The sequence below is a fragment of the Myxocyprinus asiaticus genome, chromosome 1 (genome assembly GCF_019703515.2).
Source record: "Myxocyprinus asiaticus isolate MX2 ecotype Aquarium Trade chromosome 1, UBuf_Myxa_2, whole genome shotgun sequence".
Taxonomy (NCBI): Eukaryota; Metazoa; Chordata; class Actinopteri; order Cypriniformes; family Catostomidae; genus Myxocyprinus; species Myxocyprinus asiaticus.
This window is the reverse complement of record NC_059344.1, coordinates 49,936,842-49,957,475: the sequence shown is the minus strand read 5'-3', so window position 1 is coordinate 49,957,475 and position 20,634 is coordinate 49,936,842. Positions and strand designations below refer to the sequence as shown.

General features: G+C 39.7%; 1 protein-coding gene across 1 annotated transcript in view; it reads right to left on the bottom strand.

Annotated features, from left to right (window-relative positions):
* Positions 1 to 17,005, bottom strand: part of LOC127432027 (insulin receptor substrate 2-B) — a 28,669-nt gene extending 11,664 nt beyond the window's left edge. Inside the window, exon 1 of the mRNA XM_051682819.1 lies at positions 13,209 to 17,005. Coding sequence (XP_051538779.1) covers positions 13,209 to 16,737 — 3,529 coding nt within the window. The 5' untranslated portion in view covers positions 16,738 to 17,005. The remainder of the gene's footprint in view (positions 1 to 13,208) is intronic.
* Positions 17,006 to 20,634: the final 3,629 nt, after the last annotated feature.

The following is a 20,634-nucleotide window of genomic DNA, read 5'->3' as shown; positions in this document are numbered from 1 at the left end:
CATCCAGGTATTAGCCAGGCTCAGCCTTCCTTAGCTTCAGCGGTTAACCAGTCTAGAGCTACAGGGTGATAAGGCTGCCAAAATGCGAGACAAGCAGATAAATATACCAAACTGTAAGTTACTGCTGAGGTGGTCATAGCTTTTCCCTGTAAACATGTAACACTTCAAGTAAGACTTAGTGTCATGCAGAATGAGGGTTGAAAAAATATTTTCTAAATTGTTCTACCTTAATAGATCAACCATGTAACTAAGCATAAAATACAATGCGTTTTCATGTTCCTGGAGCCACAAATGATTGGTCATTGTGTTTGTAGAGCAATTCACTACACTATCTGCTAAATCATAGAACTGGAGTTTCCAATAGAAACAAACTCTTTGTGTCAACAGACAATATAACAAAATAGAGTAGCCCGTGCTGCTGGCACTACCATACCTCAGTTCTGAAGTGTATAAAGCTGGTTTGAACCAATTTGAAAGGCAGGGCTAACCAAATCACAGCTGTAACCTCTGAACTAGGGCTGGTTGATATGGCTTCAGAAATTATATCTTGATATTTTTCGGCAAATTGACAATATTCGATATCTCGATAATTATGTTTTTGCTCTGAAATAGCATGTGTTTTTTTGTTTTGTTTTTTCAATCAGAGGAACCATCATTTCATCTAAACAGCCATTTGTAGCCAAGCAGAATTAATATTTCAAAGGTATTAAATACAAATCTATTTAAAAATGATGAAGGCATGTTTCCCACAGTTTTTCACTAAATTAACACAAGGTAAAATATAATAATTTTCATTGATTTGCATGTTTATACTTATACTTAACATACAATCATATATGGAGCTTAATAAAAATCTTATTCACCTTCATATATTTTTACTAAAATATTTTTCTTTGTGAATGAGCAAGGTGTGCAAAAACTACTGCACTTATTTTTGGGAAACCAGATGAATATTGCATAGTACTAAATTATTATTGTGGAACCCAGTCAAGCTTATTATTATAACATAAAACTGTATTATTATTATTTTCAGGATAATATTTTTTAAAGATAAATTAATATATTTCTGTCCTATTTATTTCACCTTCACCAGGAGCTTTTATTATGAAATGGGAAGTGCAATGTTTGTTTGACAGTTATGAGTTTCGCATCTTGTAAACCGCTGTCAAACTCTTTTACTGTTCCTCGTTTGTAGATTTGTATACCAACGTTATAGCGGTTACTAATGTCTGTAATTGTGTGAATGCTTGAACCTGCAGTACTTCACAATGCAGGTGAACTGCGCTAAAAACAAGCCCCCGCCCCCCTGCATGCGCACACAGATCAGCACATTGCCGGTTCATTCTGAAGCACACACAGACCATGTTAATCTGTCTTTAATCACAGCCTTTGGCAGTTCAATAATCACATATGATCATATCTCCATTTTGATGTTATTTTGATGTATAATTTGATTAATTATACAGGATCCTGAAATGACTCTACTGATGCACTCTATGAAACTTAATGGCCAAATCAAAGGCTCAATAAAATTATCATGATATTCACAATATAGTTGAATTTTATTTAGTCAGCAAAATCATTGCGATTATATAGAGGGTATTCAATGTATCACCCAGCCCCACTCTGAACAAAGCAAAAAGTGAACAATCTATGGAAGGTTATACTGCCATCATTAGTTGTCAGCACTTACATTATCAGTACCTAAAGACCCCGTTTGCACATAGTATTAAGAGGTGTTTTGGGTGATCCGATCACGTGGTCAGCTCTAAAAACAGGTGTAAACGGGGTCCCAAACGTTTTGTGATTGGAGCACAAAAAACACATTCAAAGGTTGTCAAAAACACGTGACTGGGGGCCTGGGTAGCTCAGCGAGTAAAGACGCTGACTACCAAACTTGGAGTCGCAAGTTCGAATCCAGGGCATGTTGAGTGACTCCAGCCAGGTGTCCTAAGCAACCAAATTGGCCCGGTTGCTAGGGAGGGTTGAGTCACATGGGGTAACAACTCGTGGTCGCTATAATGTGGTTCTCACTCTCGGTGGGGTGCATGGTGAGTTGTGCGTGGATGCCGCAGAGAACAGCGTGAAGCCTCCACGTGCGCCGTCTCCGCAGTAACGCGCTCAACAAGCCAAGTGATAAGATGCGTGAATTGATGGTCTCAGACGCAGAGGCAACTGAGATTCGTCCTCCGCCACCCGGATTGAGGTGAGTCACTACGCCACCACAAGGACTTAGAGCGCATTGGTAATTGGGCATTCCAAATTGGGGAGAAAACGGAAAAACAAATGTGACCACATCCCACTTGAGGTGTTAACATTAATCCATCCTGAATGTGTCCCAGACAGCAGTGAAGCACCACCCCTCAACTGCTGTGCTAAAACAAGTGCTTAAATTTTGCCGGTTAAAAGCACTTTTAAAAGGAAATAACTGCCCAATCTGAACATTTAAAAAAACTTAAACATACACAAGCACCAGAGTTCTACTATAGTGTGTCTGATAGCAAATTGCAGTGACACTGATGAGAACCACACACGTGAAGCTTGTGTTAATGCAGCTACTCCACTAAAACAATGGATAGTTCTGCTCGAAATGTTGCGTTTGTGCTTAGATTAAATTTCAGCTAAATCTGGGAGAAACTGTGTGCCAGTTTAATTTGCACTTTATTATCATACAGTAACACACTGACACAGTGATTGTTGCAGGCTGTCATGAAATCAGAGACCCTCCCCTTGAAATGCAAACATAGGTGGTCACAGGAGATGCATTTAAGTGACCAGGTATAAACAGCGATGTGTCTCGCCAGACCACATAAGATCGGATCACCTAATAATTAATAATAATTGTATTTATCACATATTTATACATTTGCACATATACAGTGAAATTCTTTTTTTTCCACATATCCCAGCTAAGCTGGGGTCAGATTGCAGGGTCAGCCATGATACAGCGCCCCTGGAGCAGATAGGGTCAAGGGCCTTGCTCAAGGGCCCAACAGTGGCATCTTGGCAGTGCTGGGGCTTGAACCCCCAACCTTCTGATCCGTAACCCAGAGCCTTGACCACTGAGCCACCACTGCCCCAGTGCAATCGAGAGCCTCGACCTGGGTACTATGATCATGGTATCTCCCCTTGCAGGTAAGTATGGGACGCATATTAATACTAGGGATGCACCGATACCATTTCTCTTCCAATCTGATTCCGATATGTGAAATCTCAGTATCGGCTGATACCAGTGTTGCTGTTTTTTTGCTTAATCAGTTTAGAATATCTTTACATTATTGTGTGGAACTAATTGGGGGTACAAATATGTAAAGAAACACAAACCTCTAACTACACATTATTTCAATATATATGTATAGCTTATTAAGAAAAATTTTGTTAACTAGTCTACTGGATAGTGTAGCAGCAAAATTAACAGTAATTCCAGTCTTAGTGTTCAGTAAAAAAGAAGGCAGTTTTTTTTTTTTTTTTTTGCAAAAAAACACAAAAATTGTATCTGGATTTTAAAGGATTCAGATACATTTTTTGTTCAAATTAGTTATAAGATATCAGTTCACTTTTCATTCAGTTATTTTTCGGAACCCATTCAACTTAAATATAATTTGTAAACAAATAATAATAATAAATTATTATTATTACTATTACAGTTGACTTTTAGAATTTTAATTACAACAATAATATTTCTCAATCATTTATCTTTAATACCTTAAATTATTTTACCTTAAAACCTTCAGGCTTTTAAAAAAAAAAAAAAAAAAAAAAAAAAAAATATTCTGAACTCTCCAGGAAGTCCTTTATATGTCTGTTTGTAGGCAAGTTCACAGTAGTTTAATTCATTTCTTATTCAAATTCTGGTAAAATGCTCCTCCGGTGCCATTCTAAATGCATATTATAAGTGAACCAAACTATTGAGCATCTACATCTGAGATGCTGTTCGTGAGTAGCGATCAAAGATTGCGCAATGTGTGAAGGCTAAACATAGCCATATGTGTGTGTGTGTGTGTGTGTGCGTGTGCGTGTGTGTGTGTGTGTCAACAGAGCAGCACCATTCACTACCGTGCTGGTGGTGCATGTGCATTTTATATATTTACTTATTAAACACAGCCTTTTGTGATGCACAGAGCTATCACACGTCTTCAGGTGGCTTTGAATAAAATGCATGAGTCATATGGTTCTTTTATGTCATTTTTTAAGCTTGACAGTAACGAACATGACTAACACACAGTATCGGATTTGGATCGGGCTCGTCAGACCGACACCTGATCCGTCTAAAAACGTAAATATCGGAGCTGATACCGATCCAGGTATTGGATCGGTGCAATCCCTAATTAATACCAGGTGTAAACGGGGTCAAAGACGAAAAAATACTTTGCCTCAATATGAGTAGCATTGGTGCATCAGTAATTAACATTATTTTGGTAAATGCATACTTTTTCATACCTCTTTTTGTAGACTAATTTGAAATTCCAAATAAATGGCAAAACCATTTATTCATACAATATCCTAAACAAGATTAATTTCAGGGATCTCATTTTACAGATTACCTAAATGACTGGCATGGATGTCGAAATTGCTAGAATGACTAAGTGAGAATATTTTTTAAATTATAAACCAATCAGAATTGTGTTTTACATTGTATTCCATCCGTTTTCATCCATGTTAATGAATTTATAGCTGTAGTAAGGTTACATTACATTATTATATGGACTTTTATTATTGGATTTCATTACTGGATTAGAAGAAAACTTCATTCATTGAAAATTATTTTCAGCATATAAAAATAAAATGAGCAATTTTTCATGTGTGGGCCAGTGAAGATGTTGGCAGGGCAAGTAGGAATCTGAACTACTGACCTAAATGGACCATCAGACAAAATCTTAACAGTTGAGCCCTGATTACTATCTTTGCCTTCATCCCTACCCAGCCTTACCATATCCTACCTGTCCTGCCTGAGGATAACACAACATGCCCTTCACCTGTCATAGCCCTCTATATCCCCTGATGTTTCTGGCAGGCAATGGAGGCCTGGTTTGACCCTGGTGCACAAAAGCTATGCCTTTGATAAAGGGCTTTGTCTGACTTAACAATGGTGGTGGGGGCACAATGCAGCCAATTTCAGAGCTCTTCGTTCAGCGGCTGTCTGGAGCGGCAGGAATGCCTCTGTCTCGTTGTTCATTTGGGTACCAAAGGTCCAAGAGTTCTTTCTGGCTTGACCCCATTCTCATACTGTCCTAAAAAATGAACAGCAGCTTGCAACGCAATACCCTTTGGGTCACTGCACGGACACCAAACATTTCATAGTTCTGTGCCAGGGCAAGCTGGTGCTATAAGTAGAACGATGACCAAACTAATGCCGCCTCCCTTTCATTCCAGGCCTATTTTAGGACCTGTTCTGCCCACATACAGTGGGATTGCCCCTGACCCCAATGGGAGTCTCTTATTTCTGTAGTATATGAACGCAGAAAGGGTGACTCCTACTAGTACAGACATCATTGGTTTAGTAGAACTGTCAAGTCACAGCAAAGGTTACGGAAAAGGACTTGACACTTAATGACAAGAAAAAATGGTGGGTGGGACTCAAGCTTGTCTTATCCACCTTTGACAGGAAACACAGTAATACTATAGGAGACAAGCAGATAAATGAACTAAGATACTTGTAGTGGTGAGCTAATGAGGTGATGGTACAGTATTTATCTTCAAGTAGGCCTCTCGCAATTTTTTTATTTGTGAAAGCCCCAAAACGGATAATTATTCATCTTAACCATCATTATTTCTTTGAAAGTTAATCAATTAACTCATTCAAGTAAACACAGAAAAAACATGTAACTAAACTTCAAAATTCAATGTGTTTTCCTGTTCCTGGTGCAATTAGATTGTTAGTACAGTATGGCATAGATCCTATGCAGGTAATCAACATATATGTAAAAAGCACCCATACCATAAGCATAATTTGATCCTGCCAACAATTAGAAAACCATAACGATACAGACGTAGGCTATATGAAAATGAGTGTCCATAAAGGCAACAAATGACTTCTCTTTTCATATGAATATAATGAAATATTCAACTTCTCAGCTATTTTTCTACTATAATGGTGATACTCCAACTTTTTTTAGGCCAAGTACCACCTTCGATCAAATCAAACCTCCTAAGTACCATCTACTCAACAATGTTCCCTCTAATTTTTTTGCAATGTACAAATAATGCCATATTTTGATTAATTTCAATATTCCTGTAAATGTTAGAGCTGGGAAACCCTATCAGTTTCTTGACTGGCCCTTTTGCAGATCTGCGAAAGGACCCTATAGAACAGCATCTATAACAAGCAAACATCATACTGTATATCACAATAACATTTAGAAGGTTTGCAGTCCAATTCAAACACACCAACACATAATATATTTTGGAAGCATTGTAGCTTATCTATTAATTTCTCCCATTTATCTAAAAGTGCTTGGAACTGCTCTGCTTGACATTCCAAATCCAGAGTTGTGCGCTATACAATCTAGGGGTAAACTGTTCTCTGCTACAGTCTACTTCACTGACTTGACTACAATGAGTTCAATCTACAGTATGCAAAGGGAGCGAGAGAGAGAGAGAGAGAGAGAGAGAGAGAGAGAGAGAGAGAAAACAGGTGATAAAGTGCACCTCACAGGGGTTTATAGTGTGGCCTTTGATGTAAACAGAATACATAGGATATTACAGTAAAATAAACACTGGTTGAATAAGCAATTAAAACAACAATGGGTGTGACCGTGAATTGGTGTGATCGTGTGTGCATGTCAAAGGCTTTCAAGCACAGCACACCATGTTCAGGACCAAAACATTCCTGTCATGCCTCAAAACTAATTTGAGTCCATGTTTTTAAAAAGCTCATGTGATCGCTTATATTTTACTTGAGGGATGTATGACAGAAGACCTCAACATGTGCTAAATGCCATCACACACTCATGCTCTGTGTGAATGTATGTACAGTGGCCCCAAAAAGTATTTAGCCACTTTTGGACACTAAGGTACACTCAGTAATTCTTTCCTTACATATTTTTCCCTAAAAACTTGTTTAAACAGGTATAAACACATGTACTCTGTCATGATGAATACTCCAATCATTTCAAGAAATTATTTTTTGCTTTGTCTGCGCATTTCTACAATGGCATCGGAAACTCAAAACTACTGCTTCATGTCCCTTCAAGAAGACTGCCAGTGCAACATAAAAAAAGTACACCTCTAAGTCACGCTTAAAAATGTCTGAATATCATTGCATTAGACACAACATATCAAACCAAGTGGTGCTTGCAAACAAATTATGCAACTCACGAGCTAATTTCACTTTTTTTGCACCATTTTTGAAAATGACTTTAACCAGCTGGTGTCAAGGTGATTTTAAGTTGATGAAGTATGTTTCTCTCAAGTAACTCTTAGCAGAGTAACCACAGGTGTAGTTAATCACATTAACTATGTAATTTATTTGAAAGTACTTTGAATAGGCTTATTTCTATTGTTTTATCATTTAAAACCTAAAAACATTCTTTTTGTGAAACGTTTTGCTTGAAAGTGTTTGGCATATATTTCTTTAAAATATATACCAATTGGTTTGATATTTATAAGTAAAGCAATTCACATATTTTTAAGAGTGGCTTAAAGGAATAGTTCACCCAAAAATACAAATTATTTCCTCATTTTCCTTCATGCCGTTCCAAACCCATATGACTTCCTTTCTTCCATGAAACAAAAGAGGAAAAATTCTGAAGAAAATAGATACTTTTTTGCCATATAATGAAAATGAATGGTGACTGAGGAGATCAGTGCCTAACATATCCTTTTGTGTTCAATGGAAGTCACACGTTTGGAACATTACAAGGGTGAGTAAATTATAACAATTTTCATTTTTGGGTGAACTATCTCTTTAAGTGTCCAAGTACTTTCTGGGGCCTCTGTGTTTGTGTACATGTGTAGTAAAATTCATGGATCCACTAATCACTGTGCACACAAACCTGGGGTGAAGGTCTCTTAAGGGAGGAGAAACTTGTTTGCTTGTGTATGGGGTCAAAGTTTCCATCTGTGTCTCAACGTAGATCATTAACTCAGCATACCACTAAACTAGTAGGGGTTGAACTCTAAAAGCTGATACAAACTCATCCACAATCACGGACAAACAATATTGGCCCAATGCAAAGCACGTCACTTCAAAATGTACTGATTGTGTTCACACTGACTGTGTTCACATACTGTAACTCAAAGGCTTTGAAGACTGTATTCAAAGTGACAAATTACAGATAAAGAGGCACAGAGCTGTGCATCTAAAATAAATTAAAATAGAGATCTGAAGTTATTTGTGGATGCCTTTACTTAACTGAAAGTTTACTGGTTAAAATACATGCTTCAAGAAGATTGTTCCTTATGTTCTTTATCATGTTTAGATTCAACAGAATAATGTCCCAAGCAGACATACCATGTATCACAAAAGGAATATGAAGTAAAGAGATTTTGCACATATTTAAAGAAATAATAATAAGTATTTTTTTCTAAATGATTATGTATGTGTGTCCTGGCTCTCCTGTGTGCTTAGCAAGGAAGACGGTGTGTGTGTGTGTGTGGACAGAATTTATCACAGGAAAAGGAACCCATGACCTGTAGTCCTAATTTCCAGCAATAAGAGCAATACTGCTTAGCACATGCCATGGTCGTAAATAAGGTGTGCTCTCAAAATAACACTGTAAATATAGGCATATGCAATTTACAGAAATGGCATGATGCCTCAGAGCAAGATTTTAGCTCAGTAAAGCTCTTGTGCTGCACTCTTTTTTACGTTTTTAAATTGCTCCTATTAAACAGTTAAGCAAATACATGTCTCAATATTGAGTACAGAAATCTACAGTTAAACTTGATCAGTTTTAAATAACATTGGAATAACAGTAAGTATGTGAATATATACAGTACACAAGTGGTTTAGACCATGGCATGAATGTTGGTGCCAGACAGGCTGGTTTGAGTATTCCTGTAATTGCTGATCTCCTGGGATTTTCATGCACAACTCTCTAGCATACAGAGAATGGTGCGAAATACATAAAATAACCAGCGAGCGGCAGTTCTGTGGGCAAAAACAGCTAGTTAATGAGAGAGGTCAGAGGAGAATGGCCAGACTGGTTTAAGCTGACAGGAAGGTGACAGTAACCCAATTAACCACACGTTACAACAGTTCTATGCTGAAAAGGATTTCTGAAAAATACAACACATCGAACATTGAGGCGGATGGGCTACAGCAGCAGAAGACCCCTCCGGGTACCACTATTGTCAACTTAGAACAGGAAACTGAGGCTGCATAGGGCACAGGCTCACCAAAACTGGACAGTAGACAATTGGAAAAACATCGCCTGTGTGTGTGTAGTGCTAATAAGTTTACATAACCCTTACATACATACCTCTGTAAGAGGCTTAACATTTTTAAATAATGAGGGACCATAAGAACAGATTTTTTTTTTTTGTACTACCCTGAAGAAGTTGCATAAAGGATATTTTGTATATTCCACAAAACAAATTAATACGTGAAATTATCCTGTTCAAAAGTTTACATAGTGTGTTACCTCCCGAAGCATCAATAATTGCAGCATATTGTGATAGTTCTGTGTGATTCCTCAATTGTCATTATTGGCAACGTTGGATCTCAACATCGAGTCACTGTGGGGGGGAAACTTAAAAGAACAAAACATGCAAGGAAACCTAAGAATTTACAATACCTGAAAGCTTTGTGCCAAAAACAGTGAACAGCAATTTGTGTTATTTCAGTTATTGTTTTGTCTGGTGGAATATATTTAAATGTCTGTTAATGTCAAATAGCTCAGTTTGGACAGTACTAAATAAATATAAATATAAATAAATATACTCTTACAGTATACTGTAAGAGCCTTGACCCTGAATCACAAGATCAGAGACCAAAATAACCTATTAAAACACTTCTTTGCCCATTTTGAGGATCTGTGATGGCTCCAATTAATACAGAACAAACAGTCCTGTTCTCTGCAACCTTCGGCTGTTTACCACATGCTGTGTTACAGCCCCAGAGCGAGCACTGAAAAGCGAGACGTGTTGTGATTGAAGCGCATTCCTGTGTAGTTATGCGCTTGCTAATTTACATTCCAACACCACAAAGAGTGCACATACCTCTTAATAAGACAGGCCCTGGTACAGGCATAGCCTGACCTGCCTACAGTGCTACACTCAAATTTACTTCTTCCACCATTTTGCCAACTTAAAACCACAAACCTTCTCTACATAACCCTGCCCTCCAAAATTATGTCAGCAAACCTAAATATGAACAATGACTGACAGAACAAGAGTGTTTCCGCTTCTCTCCTAAAACTGTCAAAGAAACGTAATTACTCAGGGATGCCTATTTTAGTGATATCTGTTGGGTTGTAGAGAGTAGAGACATTATATGCGTAATATATTTAAAAAATAAATAAATAAAAAAATAAAAAACTGCTTACAGCACCATTAAATACCACCAGCTATACCCGAAGATGACTATGGTATTTGATTTGATTTGGTCAGAGGCTGATTAGATTGAGCGGGATGTAATTGTACTGGTGTTGTTTGGCAGAATAATCTTCAGTGCTAGTAGAATGGTCTCACTTCATAAAGAAATTGAGAAATGGAGAGATGGAGAGTGAAATAGAGAGGTACAGAGAAGTTAAGAGAGACTAGCGGTGGTACCATTGTACAGTGATAGTAAAACACCATGTACAAAGCCATAGTAGTTCCATGTTGTCCACAAAAAACACTGGTACATTTTGGTACTTTTCTGTGAAATTAGAGGGAACGAGAGAAAGAAAGAGATTGAGAGGAAGACAACCGGCTCCACTGAGTCATAGTTGCTCCAGGTGCAGGAATTATTTAGCACTGATGCATTTCCTGCTGCAAGAGTCCAAGTGCTGCAAAACGCTAAGTCTATTAGCCCATATCAAAAGAAACCAGTGAATGAGCCAAAAAGCACGAAACACACTGCATAACATGCTGCTCGGTCCTAACAGACAAAAAGAGAGAGGGGAGGAGAGAGAAGAAACTAACGGCACGAGATTGAGAAGAGAATGTCAGAGTAACCCAGATGCACTTGCAATATCTTTATTGATGGATAGTTTGTCTGCCTCTCTTATGAAAACTTAAACTGACAGTTCACCTATAAATGAAAATCGTCATAATTTACTCACCCTCATCATCTCTTTAAGTTGTCAAATACAAATACGCCTGACACTCACCACATTATAATAGCAAATAGGTTACTTTTATTATACAAAAGCTCAGTAAAGACAAGTGACCATCCAGGTCAATATGCACTACACACAGACTAAAATGTGTGCAATGATATAGGTCTAGTTAATGTTACTCGTCTTGTGAAAACCTGCACTGACAGAGAGCAAGAGACATGCAGAGGTGACGCAATCTGTACATAAGACTGAGGTTCACTTTTAAGATGATATTCGAACAACTTTGAGAACATCACACACACACCAAAAAATTTTTATAGTTGCAGTGAGCATTTTTTTTTTCAATGATAATTGTTAGATTCTCCAATTCTAGCTTAATTTACTGACAACTAAAGTAAGCTTTTTGTGGGTTGAATTCCCCTAAAAAAAGTGCAAACACTGAGATGCTTTTATGACATTGCTCCGATTTATTTTATTTTTTTCTCGGGGACCTGGGTGAGCAACATTGGCACAACCAACCCCATGCATGTGGGGGCGGGACTACCTGTTTGTCAGCAATGTAAGACAGGGGGAGAGTTTGAAATGTGCTTTAAAACAGTCATTGTTTTGCAATTCTGTTTGGGGCTAGTGGTGCAAAAATGCAGCTTTAAAAGGTTAGTTAACCCAGAAAATAAAAATTCTGTCATCATTTACTAGATGACTTTCTTCCATGGTACACAAAAAGCATATTTTAGCAGAAAGTGATTGGTGACTGAGACCTACTGCCTGCATATCCTCTTTTGTTTTTCACAGAAGTCATTCAGGTTTGGAACAACATGAGGGTGAGTAAAGTATCACAGAATTTTCTTTTTTTATTCTATTCTTTTAACTACAGTTTTCATAAATTAATGGTGACTACTGGCATTGGATCAAAAAAGGATGCTAGTGTGTGAAGTTTTCAGCCAATGACATATGTAAAAATTGTTACAGCTAAACTCAGCAGTCTATATCTGTAGCCTGTTGGCAGCAATGTTGTCTGAAACAAGTTTCCTGTATATATCATAGCCTGAGTCATGAATCTACAACAGAGCTGTCTGCCAGTGGAGAGAAAGGAGATTTAGACAGGGAGAGAGAGTGATGCTAGAATGTCATCAGATGCTCAAGCCAACCTTATTCACACACACACACACACACACACACACACACACACACACACACACACTTCAATCTCCATTTCAACTATGATAAACAAATGAGTCATCCAGCACTTGCTGAGAACACTGACTCACTCACGCTTCATTCTCTTGCGTCCCTACAGCAACACAAACACACACACACACACACACACACACACAAACACACACTCAGCCAAATATATAGCAGCCTCTAAACAAAGTAGATATAAAGAAGATAAACATTCAGAGCAACTAATTTGTTAGAGGATGCAATAGGAAGGGGGAACTGTTTAAATTATGATCCGTTTGTACACTCTTAACTACTTGCCTGTAATATTATTCAGAACATAAAAATGTTCTACATTCAGACCTTCCAGATCACAGTGAAGTATGGAGTTAATGAAAACCTACAGACTTACAGTCAGGAAAAGTATTTTATTCAATCAACACATCAAATACCAGGCACAGTAGTGTGTCATTTATAACAAAGACACACTACACTGAAAAAAAGCATATTCTTAATTAGTATTTTTGGTCTTGTTTTCAAGTAACATCCTTGAAGGGTTCACCAGCCATAATTTTCTCACCCTGATATTTTTCCAAACCCGTATCACTTACTTTCTTCTGTGGAACACAGAATTGTCATTTTTGGGTGAACTATCCCTTTGAAGAATTAAATTTGTTTTTTTTTGTTTTTTTGGCAGTGTAATTGCCAGGTCAGTATTTCAGTCAGTTCAGTAAGCAGGGAGATGTGACTTTTAAGCTTGACTTTCAAAGAAAAACAATTAAAGATACCAAATGAACATATTCAACATCTATGGAGAGTGCGTGCTACAGAAGGAAAGCTTACCTTTAGATGCTGATGTAAGCTCCTCAGATTTGATTAAATCTATACTGGCATAGGCACCGTTCTCTGGAGAAGGAGCACTTGAGGATGGCAAGGAAACTGCATCATGACCGCGCATGTTCCCATGCTGGAGGTCATCTCTCAGGTCTAGGGAGATATAGTTTAGGCCATTTTGGTGTTCTGCAGGTAAAGTACTTCCAGGCCTCCAAGAGGGGGAATTGGCTCTTTCTGAGGAGGTTCCTGGTGTCACCTCACTGCTAGATGTCACACTGTCTGTACAAACGCTGTCAAAAGACACAGAGTTCTTACTGCACCCCACCTGCTGACTGCTGCTAGGCACTGTGCCTTTGGCATCTTGACTGCTTCCACCTGATGCTCCTGATGATGTCACAAAGGTCTCTGAGCTGTGTCTCCGCCTGCCTTGAGGATCAGCACGGACAACCTTGGGCTCTGTCTGCGGAGTGAAAGGGAAAAACTGTCGTTCCAGGATACACAGACGCTCAAGCATGTCTGTAGGACTCTTGGACTCCTCCCCAGCTGCAAAGGACATTTCTGTGTAGTCGTCAGGTTTACCAATAGCGAGTTCGCTGCAGTGGGAGGATGAGGAGGGCCGGATGTATGAAGGAGGATTCCAGGGGGCCACCAGAGAGGGCCTTGGGGACCGACTCTTTGGTGGAACACTGCCCACCTCGACAATCATGTAGTCCTGTGGCAGTGGGGACTTACGTTGTTCCCTGCTGATATTGAGGGTTGAGACTGGGCCTTCAGCAGACAATGGGAATACAGGATAGTTGGGCCGATCCCCAAATTCAATATTGATGTACTCTCCAGGGCTGGAAGGGCGCATTGCTGTTTCACCTGTTCGCAAAGAGCCATGCAAGCTCCGCCTTCCCAGCGGTAGGCGGTTCGGACGAACTGCACGGCGGTCTGTGCAGCCATTATGATGTGTGGATTCAGAAGGTGGGCACCTGCTACTACGATCTGTTGTGCAGACTGATTTCACTGGGGAACTCATGAGAACATACTCGTCGTGTTCAGGCTGGTCTCTGGATGGAGCTTTGTATGAGCGAGGGAGGGAGAAATATGGACTGTGGGACTTGGGGATCACAGGAGTGGTCAAGGCATAGTAATTCTCATTAGAAACCTTTTGAGCATTAGGTGTGGTGGTGTTCTGAGCCATGTCCATGTATTCTGCATTCGTAAGGCGATTTGAGGCTCTCCGCCCATCTCCACTTCTGCTAAAGTCAGGGCTGGATGGGGCAGGGGAGTCAGTAGACCCACTCCTACCAGGGAGCATCATCATATAGCCTTGAGAGTCCATGTGATGGGGAACAGGTAAAGCAGCACTGTGGACTTGTGGAGAGCCAGAGAGATGGATATTGGGTTGCATAGGCATGTAGTCTGCATCACTGGTGGAGGGCAGCACACCTGCCATCATGGGCATGTAGCCATCATCTTTAAGGGCGTCTGCAGGCCGTAAGCTAGGAAACCGGTCTTGGCTATGTTCAGAACTGGAGCTGTAGTCAGAGCAGAGGGAGGAGGATGTAGAGATGGTCTGTGCACTGGCACTCCAGGAGCTACTCTCAACCACAGCCTCGTCCAGCGAGAAGGTGGTCTGTGTCATCTTCTGATAAACAGTTACTCCAGCAGCACTAGCGCCCCCAACCTGCCTGGAGAAGGAGGGTGTCCGCTTTCTTAATGACCCCGGTCGTGAATCTTCGTCAGCACTTTCATCACGGGTTGCCTCAGCTGCGCTTGTCCCGAACACATCACGATTAAATCCCATAGCCATGTAGTCACTGAGGCAGTGCTCCTCGCGGATGGGTGGCGTGTTTCCTAGGGACTCAGGGGTGTTGCTGCGTACTCTGAAGTAGCGAAAGTCTCCAGGGCTAGAGCCATACTCATCGGAGGAGTTGAAACCTCCATCACTCGGTGATCCACAAACGGATGTGCTGGAGGGGCGAGTGATGGTGTCGGTCACAGAGCCATGCCCACTGCTGCTTGACATACTGACTGGGCTGGTGGTCGAGGGAAAGTGCGAGACTGGCAGTGAGGCAGAGCGGGCATGATAGGTGGAGCCCGGCGGGGCACGTATGTAGCGTGCGCCACCCCCACTGCTATTTTCCTGACGGCTCAGGTTGGCACGGGCTGTGTTGAGATGAATAAGGCTACCTGTCACAGAGCAAAATGGGCGGTTCATGGTGCATTCTCCCTCACTGGAGGTGCGGAATCTGTACCCATTTGCCCCAATGCTCTTCCTGCTGGGTGGAGTGCCCACCACAGACTCGGTCCGAGACCGCCGCTGGAGCCCGGTCTGACTGGGAGGTAGGTTGCCGAGGTGTCGCCTTGTGGTGATAAAACCCATTGAGTTGGAGCCAGACGACTGGCTTTTGCTTCTCGGTCTGAACTCGGCAAAAGCCTTGAGCGCCTTCATGGTCTCCAGAATGGTTTCGTGCATGTTTTGAGCCACCACAGAATCGTCCACTTGCATCCACAGCTCCCCAGGTCCTATAGAAGAGGAGCGGCCGACCTCTATGAAAAAGAAGCTCTCAGAATGGCCACAGCGCCTTATGTTCATAAGCTGCAAGTTCACACAAGGTGTATCAGAGTTCAGCTTCATCAGATGTACGCTCTTAGCAGACAGACAGAGCCTATATACGCCGGTTAGATTCTTAGTCTGGCCCAAGCCCTTTGGTTTAACATTTACCTGCCACACTTCTTTAAAGTCAGTGCCAGGAGTTACAGTACCATAGCCGTCATCGGTCTCCTCTGCGTCCATGTGGCCTCTCTTGCCTTCACTCATGAGCTCGCTGAGCGCCTGGTACCACTCCTCCTGCTCCTGTTCATTCTCGGCAACAATCGCGAAGTATTCATCCTTTGTATAAAGAGCAATGAGATGTTTATTCTTAGAATCAGCCCTCTTATTGACAGTGAAGCACTGATAGAGATAGATCACCCTTTTCGGATGAGAGGCGGTCACCGCAGCCCCGCCAGATGAGGCTGCAGTAGAGCCGGCGGCGCTCGAGCGGAGCGTGTTACGAAATTTCTTCTCACTGTCATAGTATTCCAGTCTGCTTGGCCCCAAATGACTCGACGCCCGCAAGACGAAAAACCGCTTATGTCCGTGTTTCTGCTTTCTCAGGTATCCGCACTTTTTGATGTCGTCCGCGACCGCGGAACTGGCATTCACAGCAGGGTAAGCTGAGGTAGCGTGTATGTTGCTCGCAGTAGCGGCTGAGTCCTCATGTGCCCGGTTAAGGGAGGACGTGGATCCCTTCCTCGCCGGTGATTCCAGGTTGTTTTCGTGGGCAGCGTTTTGCCGGTAGTGATACTGTTGCTGCTGTTGATGTGCTTCACTCGGCTGTTGATCAGAGGGCAGTGACCGTTGTTGATGAAAACCATTTAGTACGGAAGGGGGTTCCTCGCCGTTCTCCGTCGCAGCTGCGGCAGGAATAGTCCCGAGAGCCCTCTGTTGCGTTTCCAGCATAAACATAGCGGCTTTGCCTTCTTGGTAATTCGCGAAATTTGCCATTAGATAAGAGAGACTTCACCTTAGGCTCACAGACCGAGACCCCATTTTTGTTTGGGGGGGTGAGCAGTGTGCCTCAGGCGGCTTAAGTATTTTCAGTGTTGCGCTTCTCCAGGGCGCCACATGAAAAGCAGGTATTCCAGCCAGTACTCCTCGAACTCAGTGCCAGCGACTGCAACATGACCACATTTACCCGTTCTATTATAGGTAGATCATCCTAGCGGGCTACCAATCTGCTCTTCGCACCCTGTATACACTACGGAGCATAGCACAAACAACACATGACTCGTGCGTCATTCGTCTGTGGGTGGGAGGACGCAACGACGAGGCGTCTGATTGGGTGAGATGAGTGATTGAAAGCTTTTGCTCTGAAATGGAACCAATCACTATAGACTTTTTGGGTCCACGTCAATGCAACTGACCAATAGTTTCATTCGGAGTTTCATTAATTTAAATTGTACCTACAAATGTAAATTTAGACAAGGCTACATTTACAAACCAGAATCTTCTTTTTTGCATTTTGTTCTTAAAGAAATTGTAAACTATATAGGTAAGCTACTATTATGACCAGTACTAGTGTTCATTGCTTTTGAGATTTTTTTGTGTAATAATAAGGCATTATTATGTTTGTTTTGTATATATTATTATTATTATTATTATTATTATTATTATTATTATTATGTTATGTTTTTACCCCTGCCTACTTTTTGTTGTAATATTAGCATATTAATAAAATAAAAAAAAATTGTAAGGAAACGTCGGGTGATTGATAGCGATTTGTCCAATCAGATTATATAAAAGCAGGTTGCGTCATAGGCTTTATCGCGTTCATTGGCTGTAGCGTTTGATCGAAGGGTCATCCGTCCAATCATGGGCTTCTGCACTGCACACTATCTCTCAAAGGACTCTGTTCGTGTTGCGTACTGCTGACCAGTGAATTTCGATTCAGAGCAGCTAACTTACTACTTCTAATTACTGTAGTAACATGCCAACCATCAACAAACAAATCCTTTTATTCAGTTAGTATTGTAGTTTGCGGGTGATTGGTATTTTAGATCATAAGTAGTCCGGCTTTGCGATGCATGGGAGAATTGACAAGTTACTGCAAGGTATTAAGTTGCAACAAAGTAGTCTGTAATAATAAAGTGCCTTTTGAGCCAGTCGTTTTACCCACGAGGGCAACTACTGGCAGCTAACAGTGTTTTTTCTGTGTGACAGATGGGATCTTCTTGTATGTATTGTTTACAATATGAGCGTGGGAAACCAGAGTTGGATATCTAAAAGGGCATATCAAAAATCAAAGCTGTCAGGTGAAAGCATGATGCTTTGAAGGAAGAAAAAGAAAAAACAGGGACAAATTATGAAGTTCCATAACTGAATAGCAAAGCCTAAACATTAAAGAATGTTCTGGGTTCAATACAAGTTAAGCTCAATCGACAGCATTTGTGGCATAATGTTGATTACCACAAAAATTAATTTTGTCTAGTCCCTCCTTTTCTACTAATTTAAAAAAGGCAAACATTTAGGTTACAGTGAGGCACTTACAATGGAAGTGAATGTGGCCAATTTTTGGAGGGTTTAAAAGCAGAAATGTGAAGCGTATAATTTTATAAAAGCACTTACATTAATTCTTCTGTTAAAACTCGTGTATTATTTGAGCTGTAAAGTTGTTTAAACTGACATTTTTACAGTTTTAGAATTTTAGGATTTGTTCACAGTACATCGTCACAGCAACGAAGATATAAAATTGGCTATAATTTTACAAAGAAAAGGTTAGTAAGTGCTAAAATCATGTTTACATGCATATTGTTTCTGTCTTGTGGCTAAACTTTTGAAACAGTGATTATTTTAACTATCAAAAATTGGCCCCCATTCACCCATTGTAAGTGCCTCACTGTAACCTTCATTTTTTGCCATTTTTTAAAGAAAAGGATGGGCAAGTCGAAATATATTTTTGTGGTAATCAACATTATGCCACAAATGCTGTCGATTGAGCTTAACTTGTATTGAACCCAGAACATTCTTTAATGTTTAGGCTTTGCTATTCAGTTATGGAACTTCATAATTTGTCCCTGTTTTTTCTTTTTCTTCCTTCAAAGCATCATGCTTTCACCTGACAGCTTTGATTTTTGATATGCCTTTTTAGATATCCAACTCTGGTTTTCCACGCTTATTGTAAGCAATACAGATTTACAAGAAGATCACAATATTCATGCCAGTGCAAGTGGGCATGGGTGGGAGTGTTAGCGCTATTTGTGGGTGTATGCACGCAAACTGTGGGTGGATGAAGTGGCGCAAAGCGCAGTTAGCTATTTTCTTCAGAAATATGTCATTGCGCTTAGACATTTTAATGCCACCTCTGGTTTCAACGCAAAGTCTAAATTCAGTTCCTACATTTGCAGTTTGGGTATTCCACCAGCAGGTGGTAATAAAGTTAATGTTCTTAAAATATAGTAGAACATCAAATTATGTCCCTGACGAACAGAGTTGTAGCCATCTTATGAAACAAAAATGTATGAGATTTGTGTTAAACTATCTATAGGTCATGGTATATTTTCAGTTATTATGACTATGTTTATATTTACAATTGTTTTTATGATCTCATTTGTAATGCTATTTTTCCACCTGTTGTCATAGTGATTTTTAAGTCCCTGCAAAAGGTGCTAGTGAAAAAAGTTGTAGAGGATAAAAAGTTTGGATTTGGCACATAATTTTTTTTTTTTTTTTTTTTTTTTTTACCATTTAGTTATTTTTATTATATTTTCACTTCATTTGAAGTGTAACTTGAATTTAGTTTAATTTTTGGTTTAATTTTTTTCAATAAATTGTTTCAATAAATTAATTTAATTGTTCAAAATCAAAATCGACTGGTAGAAGTGAAGTGTATGCTGATACAATCACTGTTAATACTAGCCATGATCTGTATGTCAGTAGACAAAAATGATTATTAATACTTACATTCCATATAATTTAATGGAGCCTACATCCAAATCCTGATGAGAATAAAAAAAATGTAAGAATTTTAAAAGGAGCATGTCCATATGTTTTATTCTTCTAATTCATTTTATACAGTCTATTTACACTGCCACCTTATTATGAATGTGCTGTCTTTTGTTTATAACACTGCTGCTTGAGTGAATGGACTATATAATAGGATGCAGATGTGCAGTAACTGGAAAAAACCTCCAAATTAAATTGCACTTAACCCAACCCATTAGCACAATGCATGCACAATTTTGCCAGACCCACTTGCGCCTAGACTTAGAGCATGCTTACACGAAAATACCAAAACTTCATGGCCATGCCTGTTGACTTTGCACTTATGAATTATGGCAGTGGTTCTCAACTGGTTTTGTTTTGGGACCCAGATTTTACATTGGACATCAAGTGTTGACCCACCATAGTAAAAAACGTAAACTGTATGTATTCATTTTGTTCATAGTTTTCAAGTATAAGGGCATGAATTAAGTGACATTATTTTTGTTGTTGATGTCAACAACAAAAATATACGGATAGTTTCATTAATTCAAACAGAACATACAGTATATTACACGGGATGAAAACGTAATAATGACATATAAGCACAGGCAAGACCATGGATGTCTCCTTATTTCTGTGGTTAGGTCAGTGTAGCTAGTCTTAAATGATAATAATATTAATACATTATAGTATTTATGAAAGAAATAGTAGCCAAAACACATTTAGAAATGTTAACTACAACTACCAATGTTGTTATAAAAATGAGGTCTAATAGTTTCGACCTAATAGATTATTTAACATGAAACTATAATATTTTTGTCAAAATATGCACTTACTTTTATTACAGTAAAATTGTGAAAACATTTTGTAAAGGTGAAGATGTGTAATAAATAAAATTAAGAAAAACTTTATTTTGGCACA